The 27,197-nt window shown below is 49.1% G+C and overlaps 3 protein-coding genes across 9 annotated transcripts; 2 read left to right on the top strand and 1 right to left on the bottom strand.

The window, feature by feature from the left end:
• The first annotated feature begins 583 nt into the window (after window positions 1-583).
• GPD1 (glycerol-3-phosphate dehydrogenase 1) lies at window positions 584-5,611 on the top strand. The gene is made up of 8 exons (XM_057413970.1): window positions 584-646; window positions 739-916; window positions 1,444-1,584; window positions 1,912-2,050; window positions 2,971-3,083; window positions 3,399-3,632; window positions 3,804-3,910; window positions 4,174-5,611. The coding sequence occupies exons 1-8, from the start codon at window positions 606-608 to the stop codon at window positions 4,268-4,270; spliced, it is 1,050 nt and encodes a 349-aa protein (XP_057269953.1). The 5' UTR covers window positions 584-605; the 3' UTR covers window positions 4,271-5,611.
• A 937-nt stretch (window positions 5,612-6,548) lies between these two features.
• LOC130601707 (cytochrome c oxidase assembly protein COX14) lies at window positions 6,549-6,752 on the top strand. Its single transcript, XM_057413971.1, has one exon. The coding sequence runs from the start codon at window positions 6,588-6,590 to the stop codon at window positions 6,744-6,746; it is 159 nt and encodes a 52-aa protein (XP_057269954.1). The 5' UTR covers window positions 6,549-6,587; the 3' UTR covers window positions 6,747-6,752.
• Window positions 6,753-7,528: 776 nt separating this feature from the next.
• Window positions 7,529-25,959, bottom strand: CERS5 (ceramide synthase 5). Of its 7 annotated transcripts, none has more exons than XM_057413969.1 (11): window positions 25,744-25,959; window positions 19,581-19,686; window positions 17,421-17,551; window positions 16,224-16,281; window positions 15,593-15,643; window positions 14,798-14,890; window positions 13,943-14,071; window positions 13,550-13,656; window positions 11,623-11,779; window positions 10,472-10,501; window positions 7,529-8,828 (listed from the first exon to the last, which is right to left on the bottom strand). In XM_057413969.1, exons 1-11 carry the CDS (start codon window positions 25,932-25,934, stop codon window positions 8,676-8,678), a joined length of 1,206 nt encoding a protein of 401 aa, XP_057269952.1. In that variant the 5' UTR covers window positions 25,935-25,959; the 3' UTR covers window positions 7,529-8,675. The 7 variants fall into 7 exon arrangements, 6 of the variants coding, with proteins under 6 accessions (XP_057269952.1, XP_057269951.1, XP_057269947.1 ...); XM_057413968.1 differs by lacking the exon at window positions 10,472-10,501 and adding an exon at window positions 16,615-16,672 and having other exon boundaries at window positions 17,431-17,551; XR_008972735.1 differs by having other exon boundaries at window positions 8,689-8,828; window positions 10,472-10,569.
• Window positions 25,960-27,197: the final 1,238 nt, after the last annotated feature.

Raw genomic sequence — 27,197 nt, 5'->3', positions numbered from 1 at the left:
CATCAGGTGGCATTTTGAGGAACCTGTATTAAAGCTTACATACAAGGGTTTAAAACTGTGGAAAAGGGAATTCTCTGCTCACCCTGCCTTGTTCATAAACGTAGCACTGTGATAACGCTGTACAGAAAACCTCTAAGCCCTTGGAGCATCAAGAGATGCTCTAGAGAAGGGCAAGCAGTTTGCCTGAGGTCAGGCAGTTGCTGCTGCTGCTGCTTCAGGCAGTGAGATGAGGGAGGGAGCTGTGGCCTGGGTCTGCAGCCAGGTGGTTTGTCCTTCCTCGGGGGGGGAAATGGCACTTCGGAAGAGAGGGAGAATAAAACGCTTTATTACAGGAAAAGGGAGAGATTTGGCAGTCCTGACTCCCGGTTCAGCACAGATTTGGCACAGCCGTTTCCCCTTTGCTCCAGGGAAGCAATGCGCACCTGCGGTGCAGCCCCGCGATACCGAGCACCGCTGGGGCCGCCCCGGGGCTCTGGTGCCCGGTTCCCCGGGGTGAGGCGGGGCCAGAGGCGGGACGGGGCCGTCCCCGCTCCCGCTGCTCCGGCTAGCCTTGAAATAGCAGCGGCGGGGCTCGGCGCTGCGCAGTGCCCCCGGCTCCCGGCACCATGGGTGGCAAAAGAGTCTGCATCGTGGGCTCCGGCAACTGGTGAGCCCCTGCCCTCGGGCACTGGGCACGGTGGCCCCCGGTACGAGCTGTCCCCGTGCCCACTGCCCCCTGGCTCTGCTCTGCCCGTGCAGGGGCTCGGCCATCGCCAAGATCGCCGGCAGCAACGCGGCGCGGCTGAGCACCTTCGAGAACCAGGTGAACATGTGGGTGCTGCAGGAGGAGGTGGGCGGCCGGCGGCTCACGGACATCATCAACACAGAGCACGAGAACGTCAAGTACCTGCCAGGGCACAAGCTGCCCCCCAACGTGGTGAGTGTGGCACCGTGGTGGCCTCCCCGCCGAGCGCCAGGGCCGGTGCTGGCAGCCAGGCTGTGGTGAGAGGTAATAAACAGCCCCGCCGGAGCCCTGGGCACTGTGCTGTGAAGGCAGGGGATGCCGCGGGCTGCACAGGCTCGGTGACACGCTCCCAGTGACCTTGATCTGTGCTTGGACGAGCTGCAGCCCTGGCTGCTCTCGCTGCCCACCTTTGCCCCTGCTCCGGTATCCTACAGCCTGGGCTTGAGGCCATTTGCTGGCTGTGCTCTGGGCCCATGGGGCCTCCTGCCCCACGCCAGGACACTCGGCCCCTTGGCACTCCTGTGGGACCAGCTCTGCTTCTGCCTCTCTGCTCTGCCAGCCCTGGAAAAGGGGACCTCGGGGCAGTGACTTGTGCCCTTCCTTCCCTTACAGGGAAGCCCCCGTTAGTTACTCTCAAGCCTCTGCTCCCCTTGGATCCAGGACATAGTCACCATACAAGTACAGGCACAAGACCCTTACAACAGCCCTACTCTCTTCAGGTAGCAGAGCCAGACCTGCTGAAAGCCTGTGCTGGGGCTGACATCCTCCTCTTTGTGGTGCCCCACCAGTTTATTGGCAAAGTCTGTGACCAGCTCAAGGGCCATGTGAAGAAAGATGCTGTTGGGATGTCACTCATCAAGGTGTGAGCAGGGGGAGTCCAGGCAGGTCATTGGGGTGCTGGGCTAAAGGGGTTTAACTGAGAGCAGCCTGGCTTGGAGGAGCTGCAAAGGAATCCTAGGATTCTGGGGGAGAAACTGGGCTCTGGGGTTATGGGGGATGCAGGAGGTGGGGATTTGGAGGGGTGTTGGTGGAGAAGAGTGAGGGCATGTGGGGGACCTCAAGCACTGTGAGGAGAGGGGTGCAGCTGAGCACTGGCAGGGCTGTGGGGATGAGAACAAGAGCATTGCAGCACAGGGAATGACGGGCTGGGGGGCAGGTCCTCATCTCTGTCCCTGGTTGTCTCCCAGGGGGTGGATGAAGGACCAGATGGGCTGAGGCTGATCTCTGACATTATCCATGAGAAACTGGGAATAGAGATGAGCGTCCTCATGGGGGCCAACATTGCAAATGAAGTTGCAGAAGAGAAGTTCTGTGAAACAACCATCGGTAAGGAGCCAAGAACCCCCCTCAGCAGCAGCCTTCACTCCCGAGGAGTGGGAAGAGTCAAAGGGCTGAGCGTGGTGCAGCTCAAACCGCTGCTGCCTCGCATGAGCTGAGCCCAGTAGAGGCAGCGCCGCTCCATAGGAGCCGGATGAGCTCATTCACAGGGTTTACAATGTGATTGCTCGCTTCATTAAAACCAGAGTTGTGTGTCTAAAAGTTCCTGCCAGCACAGACTCAGCATCAGGCAGCGTGCCTGGCACAAATCAAAGGGGTGGACACCAAGAGGCCCTTTAGAAATGGAGTCCCTACCTTCGTTTCCTTGCGCTTCAAGGGAGACGCTCACCTGGATCCCGTGTTGTTGCCAGGCAGGGCTGCTTGAAAGCTCATCTGGTGGCTGTTGCTAACATCCTCCACACTGTTTGTGAATGAGGCACAGCAGCCAAAACCAACAGGCCAGTTTGCTGCTGGGTTAGAAGTTCCAGGATTCAAAGTGTCTGTATTTCAAACAAAAGCAAACGTGCTGTGCAGGAGGGGGCAGAGACCGGAGAGGTACAAACAGAGCGTGTTACCACTGCGAGCACAGAGATGCTCTTGCACTGCAGGAACAGGGAGAACAGCAGTCTCCAAACCCACATTTGCAGCCTTTGAAGATGCCTTTCATTTACTGGATATGTAATTTCCTGACACAGCAGCAGGGACTGTCCCTGTGTTATGGGAATTCCAAGGCCGAACCTTGCTTATCTGCCCCACAATCTGGACCTGCAAATGTTTAGCAATGCCCATCAGTTGGGCAATAGGTTCCTCTCGCTGCACTAGCTGCAAGGGTTTTTGCTGCAGAAACACACCACTGGGCAGGAGAACGGCACAGTCCTACCTTAGGGCCTTCCCCCATCATCTTCCTCCTTCCCCTGTTGTCTCATCAGGCTGCAAGGACCTGCAGCATGGGCAGACACTGAAGGAGCTGATGCAGACACCGAATTTCCGGGTGACAGTGGTGCAGGAAGCTGACACGGTGGAGATCTGTGGGGCTCTCAAGGTGGGTGAGCTGCTCACTGGGCTTTGCAGGTCTTGGTTAGCAGAGCCTGGGATTCCCTATGGCCCTGCAGGCAGATCTGGGGAGGAGGCTGACAGCAGAATGAACCCCTCTGGGTACTGCACTGTGGCTCACTGAGACCTTTGGGTCAAAGGCCCTTTGGATGTGTCCTGCTCAGCTGCTTGGAGCGATGATGATCACTGGATCATCAGGAGCAGGCAGGAGCCTGTGCTTGGGATCACACTGGCAGCTCATGGACACAGCAAAGCCCCGAGTTCCACTGGGAACAGACCCTTCCACGATGCTGCTGTTTTCCAGAACGTTGTGGCTGTAGGAGCGGGTTTCTGTGATGGGCTCGGCTATGGAGACAACACGAAGGCTGCCGTGATCCGTCTGGGGCTGATGGAGATGATCGGCTTTGCCAAACTCTTCTGCAAGGGCCCTGTCACCTCCTCCACGTTCCTGCAGAGCTGTGGGGTTGCTGATCTCATCACTACCTGCTACGGTGGCCGCAACCGAAAGGTGGCCGAGGCTTTTGCCAAGACTGGGAAGGTAAGAGGAGCAACCCTGGTACCTGCATCCCCATGCTGAGGGAAACCCAGGCAGCGCCATGGAACATGCTGCCTTCACTCGCCCAGTGCCAGAGCCTGGCTCCAGGGAAGGGATGTGGGGTGGCAGATGGGGTTGCAGGGTCCGGTTCCCTCACTTGTTGGGTTGTTCCAGTCTCTTGAGCAGCTGGAGAAGGAGATGTTGAATGGGCAGAAGCTGCAGGGTCCCCAGACGTCTGCTGAGCTCCATCGCATCCTGAAAAGCAAGAATGCGGTAGAGAAGTGAGTGCTGCCATCTCCCTTGCCTGCTCTTTTTGGGGGGGGGGGGCAGAAGGGGAACCCCACCCTCAGGGTCCCTCCTCTTCAGGTCAACCTCTGCGTTGCCCACATCAAACCAGCTGGCCAGGAACGGCCTGTTGGATGAGGCAGCAGGACACTGCCCTATCTGCTCCTGCCTAGTGGTCCTGCACGTCACTGCAGGAGGTGCTCTGACCCTGCCAGCTGTGGTGACAGGGCAAGGGGTGACTTTGTTCATCTGCCCACAGGTTCCCCCTCTTCACAGCTGTGTATCAGATCTGCTACGAGGGCAAACCCGTTACTGATGTCATCAAGTGCCTCCAGAACCACCCTGAGCACAAGTAAGGGGGCTCTGCCTGCAAGACCTGAGCCTGCCAAGATGAGCAGAGAGCTACAGCTTTGTAAGGAGTCCAGGTCTCCTGGGAGCCTTTGCAGGGTGCTGGAAGGGCAGAGGGTCCCTTTCTCAGCCTTGGACGCTGCCAGCCTGAGCCTGGCATCTGCACAGAGGTACCTGTTGATCTCCCTTTCTCTTCAAAGGGCTCATTTAGCTTCTGCTGCTGTCTAGGCTCTGCCCTGAGCAGGGCTGAGCATCTTCCTCCTTCTACTTTCTCCTGCTGTGATGAACTCAGTTCTCAGAGGGACTCTGCCAGCTCACCTTAAGGAGGCACTGCCTGGAGGACAAGCTTTGCTATTAGCCCCATGGAGCCACTCTGCACGACACCAACCCTCTCCTGCTCACCACTCTTGCTTTTGGCTTAACTATCTCATGCAGAGGACACAGTTCCCCACCAGGCTCCACTAGGCTGAATGAGGCTCCCCAGGACCTGTGAGGGGCTGAGAATCACTCTTCTTTCTAAGCAGCCCAGCACAGAGCCCAACATCCTTTGCCACGTTGCCATGTGCTGCTGCCCCAGCCACCCCCAGCTGCCCTGGCCAATGCTTTGTGCGTGAGGGCACTTGTTTATTTAGGCTTTTGGCTCTTGCACTCAAACCTCCCCTGTTGTCACAGCTTTGCCCATGCTGATTCCGTGCCCATCCCTGGACAGCCTTTCTCCCTCACTTGTTTGTTCTCTTGGCTTTGGCAATGCAGGGACCAACTGCCCCAAAGTCTTTGTGAGCAGCTGTAACAAGTGCAACCCTTGGCTGTGGACCTGACAGAGCAGTTGGGTCATGTTGCTTTTAGATGGATGAGCCACAGCAGCTTTTTGCCTTCTCTCTGCCTTGCTCCACTCTGTGCCTTAGCCCAGTCTTTGCTTCTATATGTGGCTTTCTAGGAGCTCAGAAAGCAGGTTCCATGCTTCCTTTCCCTGCTGCCCCTCTTGCGAGGGTGCTGGAAAGTGCCCTGGCACAAGGGGCAGCAAAGGATACGTGACCCACAAAGAGGCACAAGGAGACCTCCGACACCACAGGCGAGGACAGAGGTCTCATGCCTCATGCTGTGCCTTTGACGCTTGCCCCGTGTCCAGCCAGGTGCCACGTGCTTGCCGGCCCTCTGAAGCTGCTCCTGTTTGCTCAGGCCAGCGTGGCCGGTTCAGTGATCCCTGTGGGGACTGGCAGGCTGGAGCTGCCCCAGGGCTCGCTGTCCACCCCTGTTCCAGGTCCTCGAGCTGCTGGCTCCCTGCCTAGCCCTGTACCTTAGGAATGTTTAAAGCAATAATAAACGTGGAGAGGAGATGGGAGACACGCTCTTTGCTCTGTGGCATCCTTGCCTTTGGGTTGGTGCCTGCTGGACTTGCTGAGAGTGCAGAGAAGGGCACTGTTCGTTCCCTCCTGGCTCTGCACCCTTGTGTGCTGTTCCAGAAACAGCAAGAACGCCTCTGCAGGTCCTCGCTCAGTCACAGCACAGCGCAGTGTCCCACTTGCCTTCTCTCAGCAGTGTTGCCTGGAGGAGTGAAGAGGGTTGAGGTTGCAAGGGTGGAACTGGGTAGAGTCCAAACTCTTCTACCTGGGGCCTGCAGGAGCTGGGCCAGGACCCTGCTGTGCCCCATGTACCCCGGGCCACCCCTCCTCTGATGTCCTGGCTTCTTGGAACACGCCGTGTTGCTTTCTTCATCTCTTCCCGAGTGCTTTTCCCAGCCTTGCCCTGTTCCTGCCTTTCTTTGAAATGCATCTCACACTGAGTGACCTTTCCAGGGCCGTTCGCCCTCTGCTCAGCCTCTTGCGAGGGGAATTTAATCTGCTGGCATTGCATCGTTTCTGTGTCTTTTATTAGACACGCTTCCTCGCCGGGTCCCCTCCGACCTTTAACGAGGACCGAGCTATCCTGCAGCAAGCAGCCAGCATCAGCTTCCTCTCACAAGGAACTGTTGAGGTTGGAAGGAGGATAAAGGAAGTCCAGCGTGGTCCCGCAGGGCTGGCACAACTCCTGCTTCCCTTCGCCCTCACGGCCTTCAGGCATCCCGGTTCAAGCGTTTGGATGTGAGGCTCAGCCAGGAGGCAGACGCTCGGAGCTCTCCCCCTTCAGGGCACTGCAGTCTCTCACCTGGGCTGGCTCAACTCTTGCCAGCCCCTGCCTGGAGCTGCAGGAGGGCTGGGACTGGGGCTGGGAGCTGCATTCACCTGACGGCTCCTCTGCAGCGGAGGCGGAGGTAGGGCCGTGGGGAGCGGGTAACGGGCGCGCTCCCGGCGGCGCTGACCCTCACGTTGCGTTGCAGGAGCGGCCATGGTGTCCGGCAAGCAGCTGGCGGATTTCGGCTACAAGGCGTTCTCCGGCTCCATGATGCTGCTGACGGTGTACGCCGGGTACCTGTGCAGCGTCCGCGCCTACCGCCTGCTCGAGCGCCGCCGGGAGCGGCAGGCCGCGGCCGGCCCCGAGAGCTGAGGGCGCCGGGGGAGAGGGGGGGGGGGAAGAAAGGAACCCACCCCCCCACACGCACACCCCCCCCCCCCCGGCCGAGGGCCTGCCCGGCTGGCCGAGGGAGTGGAGCACGATAAAAACCATTATAAATATGTATAATAAAATATAATGAAAACGAACAAGGGTGGGGCCGTGCTCTGTGTGCCCAAAATGGCATGGTGACACCCCAAAATGGTGGTGTGTGCCCAAAATGGTGTTGTGACACCCCAAAATGGTGCTGTGTGTGCCCAAAATGGCATGGTGACACCCCAAAGCGGTACTGTGTGCCCAAAACGGCGTTATGACACCCCAGAACAGTGCTATGTGTGCCCCAAATGGCACGATGACACCCCAAAATGCTGCTGTGTGTGCCCAAAATGGCATGGTGACATCCCAGAATAGTGTGCCCAAAATGGTGTGGCAACACCCCAGAACAGTGCTATGTGCCCAATATGGCATGGTGACACCCCAAAATGGTGCTGTGTGTGCCCAAAACAGTGTGGTGACACCCCAAACTAGTGCCGTGTGTGCCCAAAATGGCATGGTTACACCCCAAAACAGTGTTACGTGTCCAAAACAGCACAGTAACACCCCAAACTGGTGCTCTGTGTGCCCAAAGTGGGATGGTGACACCCTAAAACCAGGTACCTGTGAGTCTTAAAACGCTGCCTCCCAGCCTCAGGCAGTAGGGCAGCTGCTCAGCATCCCAGCAAAAGGCCAGACCCCATCCTTGATTGTAGGTCTCACACTGAACCACATCAGTGACATTTCTGAAGCATCTTTTAATTGGAGATAAGAGTAAACAATGGTATAAAATGGTAACAACTCAAGAAGTTTCCAAACTTCTGCTCATGATTGACACAGGTCCTCCATTGCCCCCAAGTACCATTAAGTAAAAAATAAAGAGACCAAAAAAGCAAAGCCTGTGGTGGGGCTGCCTCTCCAGCCCAGGGATTCCTCCATAACAGTTGCAAAACCAGAGCAGCAACATTGCCTCCTGTCTCAAGAGTACAGTCAAGCAGGTCCAAACCATCTTATTTTGGGGAAATACAGCCCACCAGTACTGGTCCAGCCTCAAGTCCCAGCTCAGCCAACCGTGTCCAGCAGGTCTAGGGAAGTCTTCAAAACCACCAGTTGCAACAGAAAAGACATGAATTTAAAAGGCATGTGTTGTGATAGTTGTCTCAGAGGCAATGAACAACCCCCCTCCCCATCTCAGAAGGCTGTAGTCAAGACTTCACAGAGGGGCTTGCAGCACCGAAGTAGGCAGCAAATGCTGGCCTGGTCCCTCACGACAGCAGGGAGCTAAGTGACAACCTTCACATAGAGCACCCTGATGGCAAGTTAGAACGTTTCTGGTGTAGCCTGGTCCAGTTCAAAGCTGGGCTGGAGTACAGAGTGCTCACAGCAGGGCTGAGAATGAATGTACCCAAGCCACAGCCGGGGTAGCTTGGACATGGAACCACAGGACCCCACGTTCTCCATGCTCTGAAGCGGCTTCTGGAGTGCATCGGGGAGATAATGCAGAGCCTGTGCTGGAGCAAACCATCACTGGAATGGCAGCAGACCCCTCCTGTGGTCAGCAGCCAGCTGAGTCCAAACTCCTTCCACCTTGAGTTGATCCTAGTAAAAACCAGTTTGTCACAAAGACACCTCTGCAGATATCGATGGGTCTAAGATTTAAGTACAAAATGGCTTGAAGTGAAATCTGCAGCTTCGTTTTTGCCCTAAGTCATTGGCTTTATCCCTTTGGCTGTGCAAAGCCTCTGACTGGTCTGGATTGTGCCCATTTCAGATTTGCTGGAGGTTTCTGGGGAAGGGGTATCTTGATTAAAGATCACTTGGGAATGTGGAGCTCAACACACCTAGATATTTAAAGACAAGTTCATGTTTGCTCTAGGCCAAGCCACAGCCTTACTCGTCTTCTGTCCACTGCCCACCAGCCACATGACCATTAATGCAGTTGGAGCCATTACTTGAAGTGCTGAAAACTCCTTTTGTGCTGTTGGAAGTCACCTCCTCCTCTTCAGAGCTGCTCTCCACATCACTGCGGTCATCTTTGGATACCTGAGCATTTCAAAAGGAAATGGGGCAGTGGCATGGGGGGAAAAGGAGGATGAAAAATTCACAGGAAACAGTAATTAGAAGGTTGCATCCATGTGATGAACCAGCTTCAGTTACACTGAACATTTGATCCTGAATCCCTTCAAGCTCCCAAGAGGGAATCACATACAGAATGCAAGACACACACACAGAAAGGGACAATTTGGAAACGGGAGTCCCATGCTCCAAATACTCTACATCTCTGGAAGCACTTTCCAGATCAGAGGCCACTATTTGGCTGTTCTTGTTCATTCTAGATGGGCTAAAGGCCACTTTTCCAACCAACACACTTGTTTTGAATCACTCAACTTCTTGCAGCATAATGAGTTCTGTGATGCTCAAAGCCCATGGATCTATACAGCAGTTGGAGAGAGAACATTCTGTCCTAGAGGGAGTGCCTTGGAGACTTTAAAAATTAACCAGCTGTATTTATCACATCACTGTTTGCACAAAGTGCCTCCCATTCTCACAGCTTGTGGTTCACATAGGAGAACTCATTTACAAGCAGAAGCTTATTCTGTAGCCCAGTGTCCAAACAAAGACAACTATCCCTTCCACCAAACACCCGCTCAGGAGCAAAAGGAGCATCTCAGCCCTGAGATCTAGACCTGCTTTGCAGAGTTATGCCTTCAGTTAAAGGACTGCCCTCAAACCCAGCTGAATTTCTTTTGCATGTGGGGTTTTGAACCTTGTGAAGCAGACCCAGGCACGCTCTGGTGCCAGCCGCTGCGGATGCCGCAGGAGGGCACTGTACCAGCACAGAGCCACCACACCAGAAGGTGAAGGAAGAGATCATAAACCCGGCCCCAACTGCAAACAAGCACTTCGGTTGGTGGCAGGGAGCCAGAGCCATAAACTCACCAGCGCTCAGCAGTGAGTGGTGAGCAGCCTGTGCTTTGCATACCCCAAGGCAGGTTCTTCACGCTTTTGCAGCTAATAGCCCTCATTTACTTAATAGGTGAAGCACTTAGTCCTTTCCAAGGGTTTCACCCTACTCTGCCCTAAGTCAGGGCTTTTGAACAGCAGCAGGCAGGAAGTTTTTGAACTCAAAGGAAGATCTGGAGGAAAGCCAGGTAAAGTCAATGATCTCCAGGATTGGTTCTGACAGCCCTGTTGGATGTCCTGGCTTCTGTCTCTTGCCAGAACTTCTGCTATCTTGCCCCGTTCTCCTGCTAGGCTGGAAGCTCAAAGAGTCACTGGAAGGAAGCTGAAATCCCTGGAAACTTTCCCCATTATTTGGGGGACAAGTGACTGCTTTGCTCCTTTTAGCAAACAGCACTGCATTGCTCCTGTGCTCTTCCACTCAGCACAGTGTTCATGAGACAGGTATCAGAGTCGCTGTGTGCGTAGAAAAGCAGAAAGGTGAAGGTCATGCAACCTGCTGAAGGCAGATAAGAACAAACCCCAGGACACTGCTCTGACCTTTGGAAAAAGCTGCATTTTAGCCTAACTATGAGAACCAGCACTCTGTCAGCCAGGGAGAGAAGCATTTTAAGAGAAGGTACCAGCCATTTAAAGCCCCAAGACCACGTCTTTGCTTTTGTCTTAGCCCGGAAACAGCCACAGGCGCGTTTCAGCAAACAACCAGAAGCACAGATCACACTTACATGCAAAGGATGAAACTGTCCAGCTCCAATCTGGCACAGAGAAAAGGAAGAAAGAATGAAGAAGACAGAGCTTAGAGTCCTTTCACTGGCTAGATCACCTGGACAGGAGAGAACCAAGGAAGGGAAAAAGATGTAGACCTCAGGCTACAGAAACAGGCAGAAAATAAGACATTTGCAGTAGCAGCTATGGGGAGCAGATATAAAGATTATGTATATACTGCCTCAGATTACATACATACTGCCTCAGACAACTACCATGTATTTTTCAAGCTTACATTCCATGTGTAGGGGCAGCTAAGAAGTGAAACCAAGCAGAGTCATCAGAGAAACTCAGATCAAAATACCAAGGATCTGATTAAAATAAAAGCAAAGGCATTTGTGCTAGGAGATTGGCTGTTGCTCTCTGGCACCTGCAAAGGAAGTGGCTTCTCGTGATGTTTAGGCTGGGTGTGAAATTAGTTTCCAGCCTGGCTTGCTCCGTTTCATGCTACTTCTGCTGAAGTCACCTTTTTGCTTGTCAACTGAGGTTGCTGCTGGAAGTCAGCACGGTTCACTCCTGGGGCAGTGTGTGTTGTGAACCAGCTGCTGTTGTTTCACCTTCCCTCTCCCTAAAACTCCCAAACCAACTTAGAATTGGAATACTCAGGACTGAACGCAGACTGCACCACATCAGCCCAGCGACAACCAGCAAACCACAGCATTTCTGATAACCCTTTCTCCTCTGCATGCTGTAGCTCAATGCCTGGCCTGCTGTGACAGCCAGAAGCTGCCTTAGTGCTAAGAAGTGGAAGATGCAGAACTCCCATTATATCCCAAGAACCAGCTGAAGTTGGAAAGCATCCTGTATGGTTGTTCAGAAAAAGAGCCTACTATCACCTTTAAAACATCATCATCATTACAACATCTGAACACGCTAGAAAATGGTGTTGTTTCCCTGCATGACCAGAACAGAGGAACACATCCTCTTGGTACACACCTGGCAATTCAAGTCTGCAGAGCACCCAAGGTAAAAACCTGCTGCTCTACAAAGCATTCCTGAGGCAAGCAGGTCAAGAACCAGCACCAGCCCTCACTGAAGGGCCCAGCTCCTCATGATTGCTTTAAGAGGGCTTGTAGGAAAGGGGTCCCAAGCCAGTGGCCAGCAACCTTACCTTTCCCCGCATGAGGGCCTTGTAGGCAGTGCGAATGATGAGATAAGACCAGATGATATGCAGGATCTGCAAAGTCACCAAGAGCCCATTGAAGAGCCACCACGAAGGGTATGGACCAATCAACTCCCAGCTTTCAAATAGGGTTGTATTCAAAATCCTAAAAGAGATCCAGAAATGCATTACACATGGGCTGTGCTGGGAATACAGCTCTACATAAAGATGCCTGACCAGATGCACACCAGTTTGTAGCTCATTTAAGCATCTGTTGCTTTGCCTTTGCTCCTGTCAGTGCAGTGATGCAGCTTGTCTCTTGCCAGAGTTAGGAGACAGACTAAAGCTAATTAGAAACAGTTGAACTGAGCAACAAACACGGGAGATGTGAGTGTTCTGCAATCTGGTCACACATCCAGACCTGCTGCCAATTTCCTTCTCCAAAGCATGAGCATTTATAAGAACCTTACAGGAAGTGATGTCAAGCTGCACTGGTCATCAAAACAACTGTTAACACGTTCATACCTGGGCAGTCTTCACCCATATTTAAAGATGAGGAAGGAATTTTGTTCCCAGTAGGCCTCCCTCCCTCCCTGTGTGCTGTTCTCTTCCCTCAGACGTTTATAGGTTTCTCCTGCCAAGCTGGAGAACTAGAAACTGCTTTATGGCTACAGCTTTGTGCTTGCTTTCATGACTGTTGTGCTCTTCTTGTAGCTGGGAGTTACTGCCAGTACTTAAGTCATTTAATAAACACTTTAGATTTTATGAAGTAAAGGGGTATGGAGAAACCTCTAAAGATGTCATTAATTTCACACTGCTTTTAACATCTCACAAGAAAAACAAACCTTGCAGAGAAGAACCCAAGTCCCCAAAATGCTGCTACTAAAGCTTCTAACTCATAGCCAGTGTATGGATGACTTGAATGCAATTCCAGAGAACTGTCAAAGTTTTATACTACTAATCAGAGAAGGGAATATCCTGAAGTGGAATAGCACAGGGTCTGCAGCACAGCTGCAAGCCTGCCAGGTTCCTCTGCAAAGCTGAGGGATTACATTACAGCCAGTGGAAAATACATTAAAGATTTACAGGACTGCTGAGCAATAGCATGATGCAAAAGCATCACCTCATGACAGACAACAGCTATAAAAACAATGGCAATATCTCATCTGTCAGTGGAAGGAGCTTATGAAGATGGAAGCATTAAAGCTCCTCCTTATCCTGACTCCTTTGGTGCACTTACTGGAAAACAAGCAAGAGCTTTTATTGCAACCCTGATCTCAAAGTGTATTGTTTCTGCCTACCATCAGGCACCAAAAAAGAATGGGAATGCAAGCTGCCCAGTGCCCAGGAAAGAAATATATGCAGTAAACCTGAAAGAAACCGGGTAGTAATCAGGTGTAACCAAATTTTCACCACACTGTTTCAACAGAATCAAGAAATGAGTAAGAGCTCAGCAACAGAACCACCTCACCAAGCCTAACCCATCGTGATGAAAGGGAATCTCATTACAGGATGATTTGCCCTAAGCCATTTAGCCAGGGTTTTACGTCCCAAGAAACCCAAGACCTATTTCAGACTCTGCACAGTCACGGCACAAGGATAGGACAGGAGTGTTGTAAGAATCAGAGCCCTGGGTGGCCTGGTTTAGCGTGAGGTGTCCCTGCTCATGGTAGGGGGCTTGGAACTGGATGATTTTAAGGTCCTTTCCAACCCAAACCATTCTATGATTAGGATTCTAGTTGCTTTTCACACTCCCTCAGTTGAGAGGTTTCTTCACACTCCTAAGTTGAACATACTGCTCCAAACAGTACATGGGCTGTCTGCACCTTCAGGCTGCCTTAAGGGACAGGCAGAATGCTTGCAAGAAGCCTAAATACAAACGCTGTGCTTGAAGGATTGGAAGAACAAACAAGACCTTCCAGCTCCAGATGCTTACCAGAAAGGATAAATGCCCAACCGTGTAACAATGAATACGACACCAAAGAGCATGAAGAAAGCATCACACAGACGTTGGTACTTGGCATAATTGGCTAGCTTTGCAGCCTAAAAGACACAAGAAACAGGAGAATATGATTCTCTTTGTACAAGTCATGTAATTACCAGGCCGTAGAGCTTCAAAATCCTTCAAGCTATCCCATTTATCAGGGGTTTGGAATATTTAGGGATTATTCTCAGCACTAAAGCAGTTAGGAGGTAAAGCTGACAAGGCAGGATCAGCAGCACAAGTTTTATGCCATATTTAATGCAGCTTATCAAGAATGGCAAAGTCAGCTTGCTCCCCTGAGAGCACACTGGCATCAGGTATGCAGAGAGCCAAAAGGCAACTCACCTCTAAAAGGAAATCTGATGCATCATGGAGACACAGCACCAGAGTTCCAACCCGCACCATATTATTCATATAAGAGAATGTAATAAGTCCAATTGTGGCCAAATGATGGACAAACATGATCAGGAAGTCCTGGAAACAGAAGAAAAATGAGTTGGGCTGACAAACAAATACAAACGTTTGGAACAGAGCCACAAAACTAACTGGGATAAGAGGATTACTTTAGGTCAGACTCACTCCACTTTATATAAAGCACAGCTCATCACACACCATCAACCATCATCTCTAAAGGCTCCAGAAAGGTCTCTCGCAGCATTTGTGCTCCTGTGAAGTCAGAACTCTGCATGCACAGGCACAAGGATAAATATGCCTGCAGACCCCACTGAAAAGAGTGACAGGACAACATACAGCCCTTATTTTTGGCTTCACAGTCAATTTGATTCCAGCAATCACCACCAGTCACCATTCTGCTACACACATTTATTACTGCTTTAGTGTTTGCCATTTCCTCACCCAGCTCAGCAAGGGATGCTTCGAGCACCTCATTTTCATGCTTTCTTGCCAGCCTTCTAATTAAATCTATCTTTCTGCAATGATTTGTTAACTTTTGATTGGGAACTCCTGAGTGATTCTGTTCTTTCCCCTGGAAGGTGAAAGGGACTCTCAAGGCTATACCAGGTTGCATAGCAGCCTCGCTCCTCCTTTTTTCCCAGGCCAGGCTAGCAATTACAGAAGGAGGTAGGGTACTCAAAGATGTAAAAGAAGAAGAAAATACAGCTATTACTATGCTTTAACTTTACTTCTTTGTTAGTCCTGCCTACTTAGCAAAGAGGTTAGTGCAATTCTGCTTAATCTCACCTTCCGTTTAATGTCTGTAAACTGAGAAAACATGAGAGACCAATAGAAGGCCAGCTCCAAGATATAGTAATAATAAAGCCTGGATGTTAGAGGCTGGAAAACAAAGATAGCACAGTTAGAAGAAAAAGCACTTCAAAATGTACATTAAAATTGACTTTCTCCTTCCCATCCCACTCTGTTCCTCCAGAATGCTGAGGCATAACTTAAAAGATCCAGAATTAAGGTTTAGTGAAAACCAGCTTAAGCACACTTACTCTAGGCTTAGTCACACCAACATAGTTGTGTGTTTGAGCTTTGCTCAAATGGAGCAAGATTCCCTTGTCAATATTTACAACTCATACTCCAGCTTCCTGGATTAGGCAAACAGGGTACTGAAACAGACTTGCTGACCTCTATGCAACCATATTTGCTGCATCATGAAAACAACACTGCACATAAGTTACCCGTGTAATTTTAATGCCTTTTATTCTTCCACTTTTAATTATCTCAGCACCAGGTAAACATAAAACGAGTATGAACAGAGTCAGCTGTAGCTGAGGAAACACGGCTCTTGACAAAGCTAACCAGGATCTGAAGACATAACAAGTAAATGCCATCTCTGCACCTTTCAAAAGGGATGGCCATTCACTCACTAGAAAGCTGACTAGGTTGCGGGCTCCACCCCACAGAATAAGGAGCAGCACTCAAACCCACTGAGTTTTAATCTGCTTTCAGTGGAGTTTCAATTCAATCATTAAAGAAAAAACCCCTGTAATTGTGCACCAATTTGGGATCTACTCAGTGTTTCTCTCCTACCTGAAAAGGGTAGTTGTACCAGCACTGTCGTGTGTCCCAAAACCAGGGTGCCTAAAGGGAAAAAGATAAGTTACTACTCTACTGGGCTTTTCTGTCCTATTATCCATGGCAGTTGACCACTGCAGTATTGTTTCACTGAATTTTAATCTTGATTTTACCATTCAGGCTTAGATTTATTCTACAACACCCTAGGGATGTAAAACATTCTTTCTGCAGTCAAAGGCAAGTTAAACTGCAGTGGAAATTCAATGAATAATCATACAGCTCCAATAACAATAAAGACCCAAAATGATGAAACTGTTTCCCTTCAGGAGGCAGATGAGGAAATACAAAAGCAGCTCTCCATAGCAAAAATACCTACCCAGTTCTATCCCATACTGGGGTAGCAGGACATTTTGTCTAATGACAGAGCTGTACAGAAGCTTTCCTGTAAAGAAGGTCCTTAAACAGAAACCCCAGATCTCAAATGAGGGACAGAAGGATGACAACCACCACTAACTCCCCCTTGTTTAAAGCTGGGTGCAAGCACAGAAGTGACCCAGGTAGTGAAACCCCTCAATTTCAGCAGGGCAAGCATAGCCCAGCTGCATGTCACACAGGACAACAACAGGGGGGTGAGAGAGCAACTCACCGTCCAGAGAAATCTGATTCCATAAAAAAATATACATAAATAAAATGTAAATCTCCACCTGGAAAAAGAAGCAAAAATGACATTTACGAAATGGAAATAGCTTCTCATTAACATTCAGAACAAAAACTGGAACAATTGTGAAAAACACCCCCAATTCTGACATCTGAAAAGCTTTTACCCACCAAAGTAATGCTTCATTTGTCAACACTTCATGTAAGGATAAACCTATTTCAGAGCTTTCACAACGCATGAGTTTGCATCAACAGCCAAGCTTGAAATAAAGCTTGTGAACATGCATCATTCGTATCTTTAATATGCAATAATGAGATAACAACAAGGTAAGTCATTGTTATCCAGAAGGTATCCTAATACATGTATTTGTCCCTCTTACCTTGTGGCTTTAAGTAGACAAAACCATACTGGGGGAAGAATTAATATGAAGAAAGTTACTGGAAAGGAAAGAAACCAGCACAGAAGAAATAAGTCAGGAAAAAAATATTCAGATGCTACTACACTAACAGAGGTCACGGCAAGCATTCAGAAAGAAACACAGACCAAAAGAATGAACTGAAATGAAAAGAACAGGAATCCAAGAAGTGTCTATATAAAAGTATATGCATCCTTGTGGAAGCCACAAGGTCATTCTGTCTGGGAGCAAACGCTGGTCTACAACATAACTGTGCAGAGAGCAGATCTATTTTCAGTGTAATTCCTCAAGCTGTGCATGCATGCACACGTGTGCACTACAGGGTATTAAGGAGCTCATCATAGAATGACACAATGGTTTGGGGTGGAAAGGACCTTAAGTTCAGCCAGTTCCAACCCCCCTGCATGGGCAGGAACACCTTCCACTAGACCAGGCTGCTCCAAGCCCCATCCAACCTGGCCTTGAACACTGCCAGGGATGGAGCATTCACCACTTCTTTGGGCAACCTGTTCCCACTATCTAAAGCTGCTCGTCATTGACAGGAGTAACTCCTGTACGTGTGTTCTGGTCCCTCATGCACATACATAAAGCATTTGAGAATACTGAATTCTAAAAAGCCCTCCTAACTTCTTTCATTTGCTTATACAAGAATTTCTCTTCCAGCAGCCAACCCCAGTTTAAATGAGCGGCTGACCACAGTTCCAGTGAGAAAAGAGAACAGAGCTGGAGCTTTAGGATGAAGCCACATCTTGGCCTCTGCACAAACATACATGCTCTCACAAAATTTAGTGAGGGTGGTGGGCTTGTCCTGGTTCCTCCGGTGACGAAACCAGCGCTGGATCTTCCGAACATCCCAGTCCAGCTGCTTTGACAGGCCTTCTAACCTCCTTCCATCTGGAGACTGAAGGAAAACGGAACAAGTGTCATTTCTCCTACTTCTTAATCTCCTCTCAGCCCAAGATCTCCTCTGTGCTATGACAGAAATGAAACACATAGAACACACGCAGTAGGAAGGCGCTAGTATGGACTAGAAGTATGCCACCAGTTGCCACATATGTTCATTCAAGTTTAACCTCCATAAGCCACTAATTACTTAATTATTCAGAATGCTTTTGGTTTAATATTTCATCACCTGACAGCACATCACAACAAAGAATGCAATTGTTCTGCTTCTTAATTTGGGGGGAGGAGCTTTTAAAATGTCCTGTCCTACCTGTTAAAACCTGCCCATCAATTCAAACAGTTCAGAACGCAAGACTGCATTTAAGGGTTGCTACTCACTGCAAGTTTAGGGATGCTGTAAAGGAAGAGCTGGTCTAGCACACTAGTTTTTTCTATATTCCAAAGGGGCATCATAGAGATGATGTTATTTCCACTATCAAAGTTTATGATTAAAATTAAATCTGAATACTGAAATACCTGTACAATAAAAAAAATGTATCACTGTTCTCTGGCTGGAAGCTACTGGCAGTATAGTGGTTTCAATAATGACATAAATGGATTTATAAGAGATAAAGTGAAGAAAACCTGATAACTACCTCTAAAACGGGCCAGTGGTGAGATAAGCCATGTTAGTGCCAGACCAGTGTCCTTTTAACAAGCTCTGCCAGGGAGCTCTTACAACTGAAAGATGATAAACACCTTTTACTACTTGAGTTACACACAAATCCAAGAAGTATGCAGAATGCTGATTCAACAGTCACCAGACTGTTCAACTGGAAAGCAAAATCATTGGATTTTCAGTACTGAGACCATGACTTTCCTGTAATTCCATCACAACCAGATCTCTCTGCACTTTACTTGGTTTTAACAGTCTGGGCTACACTTCCACAATGCCACTGAACCTCCCTCAAAGGAGAATTTACAGAGTTCCAGTTTCAGAACAGCAATGGAAACCTTCCCCTGCATCAATGCTACCCTACATTCTGGTTGTGCATGCTGGTACAGTTAAACACAGCTCTGTTTTCATTAAGCCAGATAAATTCTGCAGTGTGTGTCCTCGTGGGTTCTCTAAACATTAATTTCAAGGACAGAAAAAGTCCTCCCCACAAAAGGCATCAGATCATAGGGACTTTTCAGTTCACACATCAACCGAAACACCTCAAAGCCTCAATGAGGCGAGTTTTAGAAAGGTCTCTGTAGAATTTCCCTTCAATTCCCTTTATCTGCTCCACTCAGGATGAAGTTCAGCATCCCCAGATCAGAACATAAACCCTTCCATTTCGCTATCTTTAATGAAAATCTCTTATGCTGCCTGCGTGGATTTTGCTGTCAGCATTTAACAGACAGTGTGGAACTGTGGAATTCTGAAGTGAAGGAGCACTGTCAGCTTAAGCAAAAGGCCATGAAACGATCAAAAGAAACACCTACTGTCTACATTAAATGTCCTACCCTTTATCACAGCACACTCCCATTGACTGAATACTTTCCATAACTGCCTTCCACTGTGACAGCTATTGTCCAATTCCACAGTAGATGGCAAAAATATAAGAGGAAAGCATTCACAAAAGTGGCCAATAAAACCAGCAAATGAGCAGATCTCAAGGCAGAGAGTTGCACTTTTCAAACAGAAAGTGAAAGATATTGGGTAATTTTTTGTGAAACTGAGAATTACCACTTGTTACAGAAATTACTATTTGGCCAAAAGCATGAACTAAAGGAAGGAGCCTCTCAGCTTTCTAAAAAGGAGAACATTTTTATATCCAAAAGATATTCTTCTGTGCACAAAAGCAGAGGTCAGCTATAAGGAGATTTATGTGGCTTCAAGAAGGACACGCTAAAGGCAAAGTAAAATAAGGAAGAGCAGCCTCATTGTGCATGCACAGTGTGAAATGCATTTCTCTCTAATTAGAAAAGTGGAAGCAAAAAGCTTCCCCCCCCTCCCTTATTTACAGGGCTCCATTTCTAGCAGAATTTGTTGCAGGACTCACCTTAGTGATGGATGTAAACACTTTCTCTAAAATTGCATTGGGCTGGGCTCTGTGAGGTCCACTGTCTTGAATGCCAAGGTTTATGGCACATGGCTTGGCAATAAACCTGAAAGAGTTCCAAAGAAAGAGCTAGATTAAACCCAGGCATCCATTTCCCTCCTCTGCCTCAATCACAGGGACCCTGACTCGTGACCCACTGCAAAACCTACCCTAAAAGCTTTTGAAAAGCTCCACTCTGCTTACAGGAACTTCAGAGGTGAAGTACGATCTTTCATTAGTCCAAATGGTAACTGCAGACAGTACACACATCTAAAAGGAGAATTAAATCTTAATGTCCTTGGCTTGCAAAGACCAGAACGTGTTCCCCAGGGTGATTCTCGTTACTCAGAGATGTAAGAGTAGATCACTGATAGGAGTCCTCAGCAAACATAAAATGCTGGAGCCTTGCAGCACCAGGAACAAAATGCCTTATTTCTAGAACGTGCCTTGGAGTCAACACAGCTCAGAGAAAAAGGGAAGTTCCAAGTGGCACGGCTCCTGAAAGACCCAGGTTTTGGGTTGGTTTTGATTTTTGTTTTTCCTTTGGGAAAACTAAAGTGGCTGTTTCCTTTGGAAGAGTGAGGAAGACCTAAGAAGTCAGCCTGAAAGACCCAAGATCTCAGCATCTCTCTCAGTCCTGTGTGCATCATGTACTCCAAAAGCTGATCTAACACTCTCTGAATGTTATAGCAGAGACTCTGAAAACAAGCCTGGGGTTTGCAACTAAAATTGATATATACATCAAAAACCTCGTAGTATTTGCTATACCTTTGTGTCAGAAGAGGCCCAGGATTCTAAGGAATGTGCTACCTGAACACATGGATTTTCTCTCCTGTTGGTGGGCAAGGAAGGGGGGGTTGTTTTAATGATTTTGAGAGAAAGAGAGCACAAAGAACCTGTGTCACAAAGCTGACTGGAAAAGGACCCAACATTGGCGTCATTAAATCTGTTTTGCTTCTAAACAGAGATTGTTTCAGAGAACAAGACAACAAATTACACGTGTTCCATTCAGCAGACTCCGAGGGCCATCAAGCAGAAAACACTGCTTTTCCCAACCACTCCATCTGTCACCATCTCTCCTTGTGTTTAAGGAGAGAGATTAAATGATTCTGCGATTCTCAAATTCAGGAGGATCACAACTATGTGATTCCAACAGCAGTCATTCCTGGGAGTACATTCTTAGTACTTGGGTAACAAATAGCCAAGAACAGACACAGGTTGTGGGGTTTTCCCCCTTGAGAAATTACAAGCAGCTCATGACTAATCCTAAAGGAACACCCCTTGCTCTCAGAAAACACTAAACAAGTAACAGCCACTGCAGCCCCAGTGCTAACAGACACTCTCCTGCCCCATTTCTTCCTATGTCCTGTTCATTTCAACAGTCTTGCTTTAAAAAAAACACCCATCTATCTATATAAAACAAAAAGGAAAGAGTAATTTCCTTTTAGCTTGGCTCAAAAGGCTCACTGCTTCCTCTATAACCTGGACCACCAGTCAGAAATCAGGCTCTGATGTTACGAAACATTTGGCTAGACCCCATAAAAGCAGATCTCTTTATACTCTTCTTTCCTACAGGATATACCACCACAACAACGAAGTACACATGTGCTATTACAGGATACCAAGTATTTTTACTTCATTCACTGTGACACAGCTCTTCAAAAAAACCCCAAACTGGCCTGAAGATGCTCAGTTTGGGGCAGTTTCCTCACATAAAAGAGAAAACCTGAAAAATCTAAAAGTCAATCGATGTATTACTCGGGAGAGTTTGAAGAACAAGTAAAGAAGAGAAGGGATGGTTAAGAAAGCTCACAGTGATCCAGACAAAGTTTTGGCACTATCTTAGAACTCAAAACTTGAAGCATCAAGGAAAGAAGAAACAGCATCTCCTCAGGAAAAATGATGCAGGAATAATTCAGTTTGGGGATCAAAGCTGAGGGGAACCACCGAAACCTCCAAACTTGGCATTAAACTGCTCCTGAGTAGAAGGTTCCTTCACTAGCAGGTTTAAGGGAAAAAAATACATGAATCAAGAGTAAGCCACACGCTACAGATACAGCCCAGGACTCTCATTACTCAGTCAAGCATATGGGTGACCAAAGAGCAAACCAAAACCACCCCTGCAGACGTTTCTGGGTGCACAGCAGCAGCCAGACATCAACACAAGCAAAGGGAGAAGTCACAACAATGGAAGCAAAGGGAGGTAGCCCCAGTCCCAGAAACAGGAAGGAAAAAGGATGGCAGCACTGGATTTCACTACTTTTAAGGAAGTCTAGCTCAATGCCATAATGTAGCTTCTCTAACTCCACAAGCAAAGGCTTCATGCAATGCAACTGCAAATGGCACAAGAAGGACACCTGAAAAGCCACACAAGGTGCTTCCACCAGGACTGGGCATGGCTCACACCCAGAAGTCCCCTGAACAGCCACCATCTAATTGCTTCAACCAGTTACTACCCTGCTGGTGTGATCTGAAGTGAATCCTGTTGTCAGTCAGAAAAGCATCAAGATCACAGGCCAGTTCCTTTAGGTGTCCATTAAGGAAAACTCACACTTAAAACCTCTGCGGCATCTTGTATTTCTGGCTGCAGAATGGGGTTGCAGATGTGCAAGTCTGTGCTGTGTCCCACAGAGAAAAAAGTCTGCATAGCAAGAGCAGTTTAAGCACCAAAACAAAGGACTTCCATTCTTGGGGACAGTCAAACCTGAAGAGCACAAGACCAGGAGCAACCTGCCTTGACTAACACTGGCCTTGCTGCGAGGAGAGGACTGAACAAGGTGACCTCCAGAGGTCCCTTTTAATCTAAATTATTTTATGATTCCACTAAAACTGTAACTGCAGCAACTATTCCCAAGGTCAATCTACTGCCACACCTTCCCTGCAAGGAACCAGCATCACTTCAATACTCACATTACACTTCTCTGAACAGGTATCTGCTCACTGGCTTACTGTTGCTCCTACCAAGCCATCTTTTTCATGCTAGTTGTTAAGACAGACTGATTTTGAAACAAACCAACACTTTTCAAGTACTCATAACAAATGAATCTCAGGCATGTCGTACTTCACAAACCCAAGGGCAGAACCCTTCATTAGGGAACATTCAACTCCCTATTACAGCTCTGAAAAGGAAGAACAATCTGTGAAATAGTTAAGTTTTATAAAGTATGCGCTTAAAGTAAGAGTTCATCTTTCCATAATGTCAGCTTCACTGTGCTAAGATTAAACCACCTCATTCCACAACTGTCCCTCATTTTCCAAGCAGTACTAATGAAGTAACATCTAAAAATCACTTTTTTCTCCCCCCCAGCTTGAGCACACACTGCAGATCCTTCCTCAGACCTGTCAAGTAACAAGTGTATGTTACTGATGGGCATTCCAGTGTCATTCTAAACACATCAGATCAATACCAGGCTCCAGGTTTTTACAGATACCTGGGAATTATTTGAGGATTGGGGGGGGGGGGGGGGGTTTGCCTGCAGTGGAACAAGATGCACAAGGAGAAATAACAGTGAGTATAAGCCCTTCTTTATCTTGCCTGCACAAAAATCCACCCCCCTACCAGTAAGTCAGGACTTTACCTTCCTCTACAAGTCTTGCCTCATCTCTATAGTCATATACTGCCCACGCAGAGTCAGCCTAATTAATATTTTACCAACATCATGATGTAAAGTTACTTCATAGGCGCATTCACTAAGAGAAATAGGTGTCGGTGTCAAAAAAGCACCGACTTCCTCACACTGAAGACCTACAGCAAAAGGAGAGAGAAAAGAAAGAAATGAAGCTAAAACAAAAGAGCTGCACAAGTGCAGACTTCAAGTTCTGAGTCATCAAGTCCCACTGTCAAATGTGGGTCAAGGAAGACACTTGAAACAATCATGCTCAAAGCCTCAATCAGCACAGATGCACAACAGGGTTTTGTTAAGACCAATTTGAACTCGCATGTCCAGAGCGGCAGGAGGAAAGAGAGGAGCATTTCTTAGAGAGTACTGTCTTTTAAACTAAATATACTGGAAACTGCCCCAGCTGCTGCTCTCACTTCAGGGTACCCCTGTGGAGACACACCAGAGCAGACAGAGCTGAAATAAAGGAACAACCCTGGCAGGAACCAGGCCCTAGTCTCAAGGTTTTTACTGGGTAGCAGAGAACTTCATTTGTCATTTGACTCATCCCTAAATTAACACATTTCACAAAGGAGGCAGACATCATCAGGATAAATGAGCTGCTCCCAGGAGGACTGTGTTACTAGGTGCGGTAGGATGCACTGGATCTCTCCTAACAGCTCATACTCCAGAGAAAGGAGAATCTTCTGCACATCTTCCCCGGACTAAGACACCTGAATTAAGCAGAGCCTGGGAAGTGAGGAGGCCTTCCTACACTGTCCCTTTCAGGGGTATCATTCTGTCTCACAGCTTCCTTTCCTTGTCTGCTGACAAGCACGAACATTTGGCCAAGACCAGCAGTAGCACACCAAGCCGAGATGAGATTTTGGCACTGCCATGCGTGCACTTGGAGCCTCTGCATTGGTTTGAGCTGCCAATGGTTTCCTGAAGTTGCCTGGGTGGGTTTTGGAGGACAGAAAGATAAGATGGAGGGAAAAAAAACGGGCCTCTTGCATTTCTCTCCTGCTCTGCTGACCTGCTTCATTTTCCTCTCCAGTTCATGTATCCTTTTACTGCACCCCACTCCCCTCTGCTCGTTTAACTGAGAGCTCAAGTAAAGTCACACTTCTTAGAGAAAACCCACAAACCCAACCCAACTCAGTTCCTACTCACTTTAGTCCTGCAATCCTTTTCATGCTTTGAAATAGAAACATAGAATAGTTTGAGTTGGAAATGACCTTAAGATCACCCAGTTCCAACCCCCCTGCCATGGGCAGGGACACCTCACACTAAACCAGATCACCCAAGGCTCTGTTCAACCTGGTCTTGAACACCGCCAAGGATGGAGCATTCCCAACCTCCCTGGGCAACCCATTCCAGTGCCTCAGCACCCTCACAGCAAAGAATTTCCTCCTTAGATCCAATCCAAACTTCCCCTGTTTCAGTTTGAACCCGTTACCCCTTGTCCTGTCACTGCAGTCCCTAATGAAGAGTCCCTCCCCACCACCCCTACAGCCCCCTTCAGATACTGGGGGGCTTCTCTGAGGTCTCCACACAGCTTCTCTTCTCCAGGCTGAACAGCCCCAACTTCCTCAGCCTATCTCCATACAGGAGGTGCTCCAGTCCCTGCTCATCCTCGTGGCCTCCTCTGGACTTGTTCCAACAGTTCCATGTCCTTCTTATGTTGAGGACATGCTGATTCCATGTACTTCAGTGCTTTCACTGCAGAAATCAATCTTTAGTGAAGTGCTTGAACAAGCTGTCTTGGTCTGCTTCACCTAACGGCTCCCCTCAATAAGCTGCTTCACTAATTAGCATCTCTGCTACCCACAGAGTCTGCCCTGCATGCGGCTGGGAGAGATACACATCACAGGGAGGATAAACCTCTGCCCCAGGGAAGAGTTAACACCATGTTTATGGATACTCAACGAACACGATACGGAATTACACCTGTTTATGGGCAGCTATACTGATGGGCTACACCTCCATCACGCCCGAGATGCAGGGGATCCACAAACTGTTTAATAATATACTAGGCCATGGGAACAAGTCCTTATTTCCTCATCCAGGAACTCACAAGGCTACAACAAAAGCAACCCAAGCAAACCAGCGGCCGCCGCTTCTCCCACCCAGGAGAAGGCAGGCGAGTGAATTCCAGACATTTTCCTTGCGCTACCTCAGCATAAGGTACCCCTAGCACTGGGGGTGCCCCGAAGGATGCAAAGCCAAGGAAGCGAGGAGCCCGGCGCGCTCGTGGCTTATGTCGCGACAGACACAGCGAGGCTCTCGGGATAGGTTACACAACATCCTCTTTGCACGCAAAAAGAGACCCCGCGTGCGGAGACCCCGCCGCGGCCTCCGCGCTGCCTGAGGGGCGAGCGGGGCCCCCTCTCGCCACCGGCCCTGCCCGGAGCCGCTCCACAGCCCGTTGCTAAGAGACACCGGCGGAGCTCGGCCGCCGAGGAGGGAACGAGCGGCGCCCCGGCCGCCTCAGAGCCCCGCGGCGGAGGCGGTCCCGCGCTCACCTCTCGAAGAGCAGCCGCACAGCGAAGATGCCGAGCGCCAGCGGGAAGGCGGAGAGGACGTGGCCCGCCCGCGGGTACTGCAGCCCGCTGCCCGGCTCCCCGGCCAGGTCCGCCCACGTCACGTTGTGCGGCAACCAGAACCGCTCGTTCCAGAACCAGGCCCGCAGCGCCGCCGCCGCGGCCGCCGCCATCTTCCGCCGCCTCCCTCCCGGCGGCCGCAGCTGAGGCGGCCACCGCAGCCCACAGCGGGGCGGGGCCAAGCGCCAGCCCCGCCCCTCCCGGCGGCCAGCGCGCATGCGCGGGGGGTGGGCGTGACTTCACCCTGGCCACGCCCCCCCGCTCCGCGTCCCGCCGTGGACCGTTAGTCCCAAGCGGGCGCTGCCTCCGCGCTCGCTGAGGGGACGGGCGCTAAGGCGGCTCCGGAGCCCTAGAGAGGGGTTTCCGCGGCCGGACGCGAGTTGTTCTGACTGAAAAAGGCCCTCGAGACAGTGTTTAATGCGGCCTAAACCCCGAGGGGAGGCCCCGGCTGAGGCAGGCGCCGAGCACAGCCCCAGCGCTGTAGATAAATCACCCCCCCCCCCCCCCGCACCTCCGGTTCCTCAGGCGGGCCCATATCAGCTCTGAGAGCTCCCAGTGCTGCCAGGACAGTGGGATTTGTCGTGTGAAGAGTGAATGGTAAGATAGCAAGGATTAGCTTTACTAATAGCAGCGTGGTTTAACAACATATAAGCACAACAGGTACACTGGCTGGCAAAGTTTAAATATTCCTTATAGCATTTAAAACACTCATAACAATCTGTGTTTTAGCTTGTCAGCCTTGTGATGAGGGTTATTGAGTAACAATTGGGCAAGCTTTTCAATTAGGCTCTCAAGCTCCATCAAGGTGGGCAGCATCAGCTTCCTTGTGCACTGTAGCGAATGATCCATCCTTCATATAATAGCTCTTCTGGCATCTGTCCAGTTGAGAGCAAATTAAACGGCCCATTAAGCACTCAAATACTATGATAACTAATAGATTCAGGGACAGGCTCGTTCATGATTCACTTTTCTTTAATCAAGGACTTTTATTGAAAAGTACCACTTGTGCTAATTTCTCCTGGACCACGTTCAGGCAGTGAGTGATGAGCACGGGTCCTTGTATCTCGGACTCGCAGCTGCCTCAGATTTAACCAGGACTAATGATTTACACCATTAAAGTCTCTGCTAACTGCAGCCAGTGTTGCTTTAGCATTATGCAGCTGGGGATGCATTGTAAAATTCAATTGCGTTTCCTAAGAAACAAGGAGTTTCTTAGGAACATGTCCAATAAATCCAAGCCCATAAATATTCTTCCCTTCCTTTTCAAATACACTTAGCACAATTTCCAGCCAGAAAGATCTCCAACTGCTTAGTAATCGGAGGAAATCTGATACCAAATGCATTTAGCTAGGAAGAGATAGAAGATGACAGAAAGA

Source organism: Pezoporus wallicus, unplaced genomic scaffold, assembly GCF_028554395.1.
Source record: "Pezoporus wallicus isolate ANWC-B61680 ecotype Strahan unplaced genomic scaffold, APGP_CSIRO_Pwel_v1 contig_1, whole genome shotgun sequence".
Taxonomy (NCBI): Eukaryota; Metazoa; Chordata; class Aves; order Psittaciformes; family Psittacidae; genus Pezoporus; species Pezoporus wallicus.
Note: the sequence above shows the minus strand (reverse complement) of the source record. Positions and strands in the feature narration are given on the sequence as shown.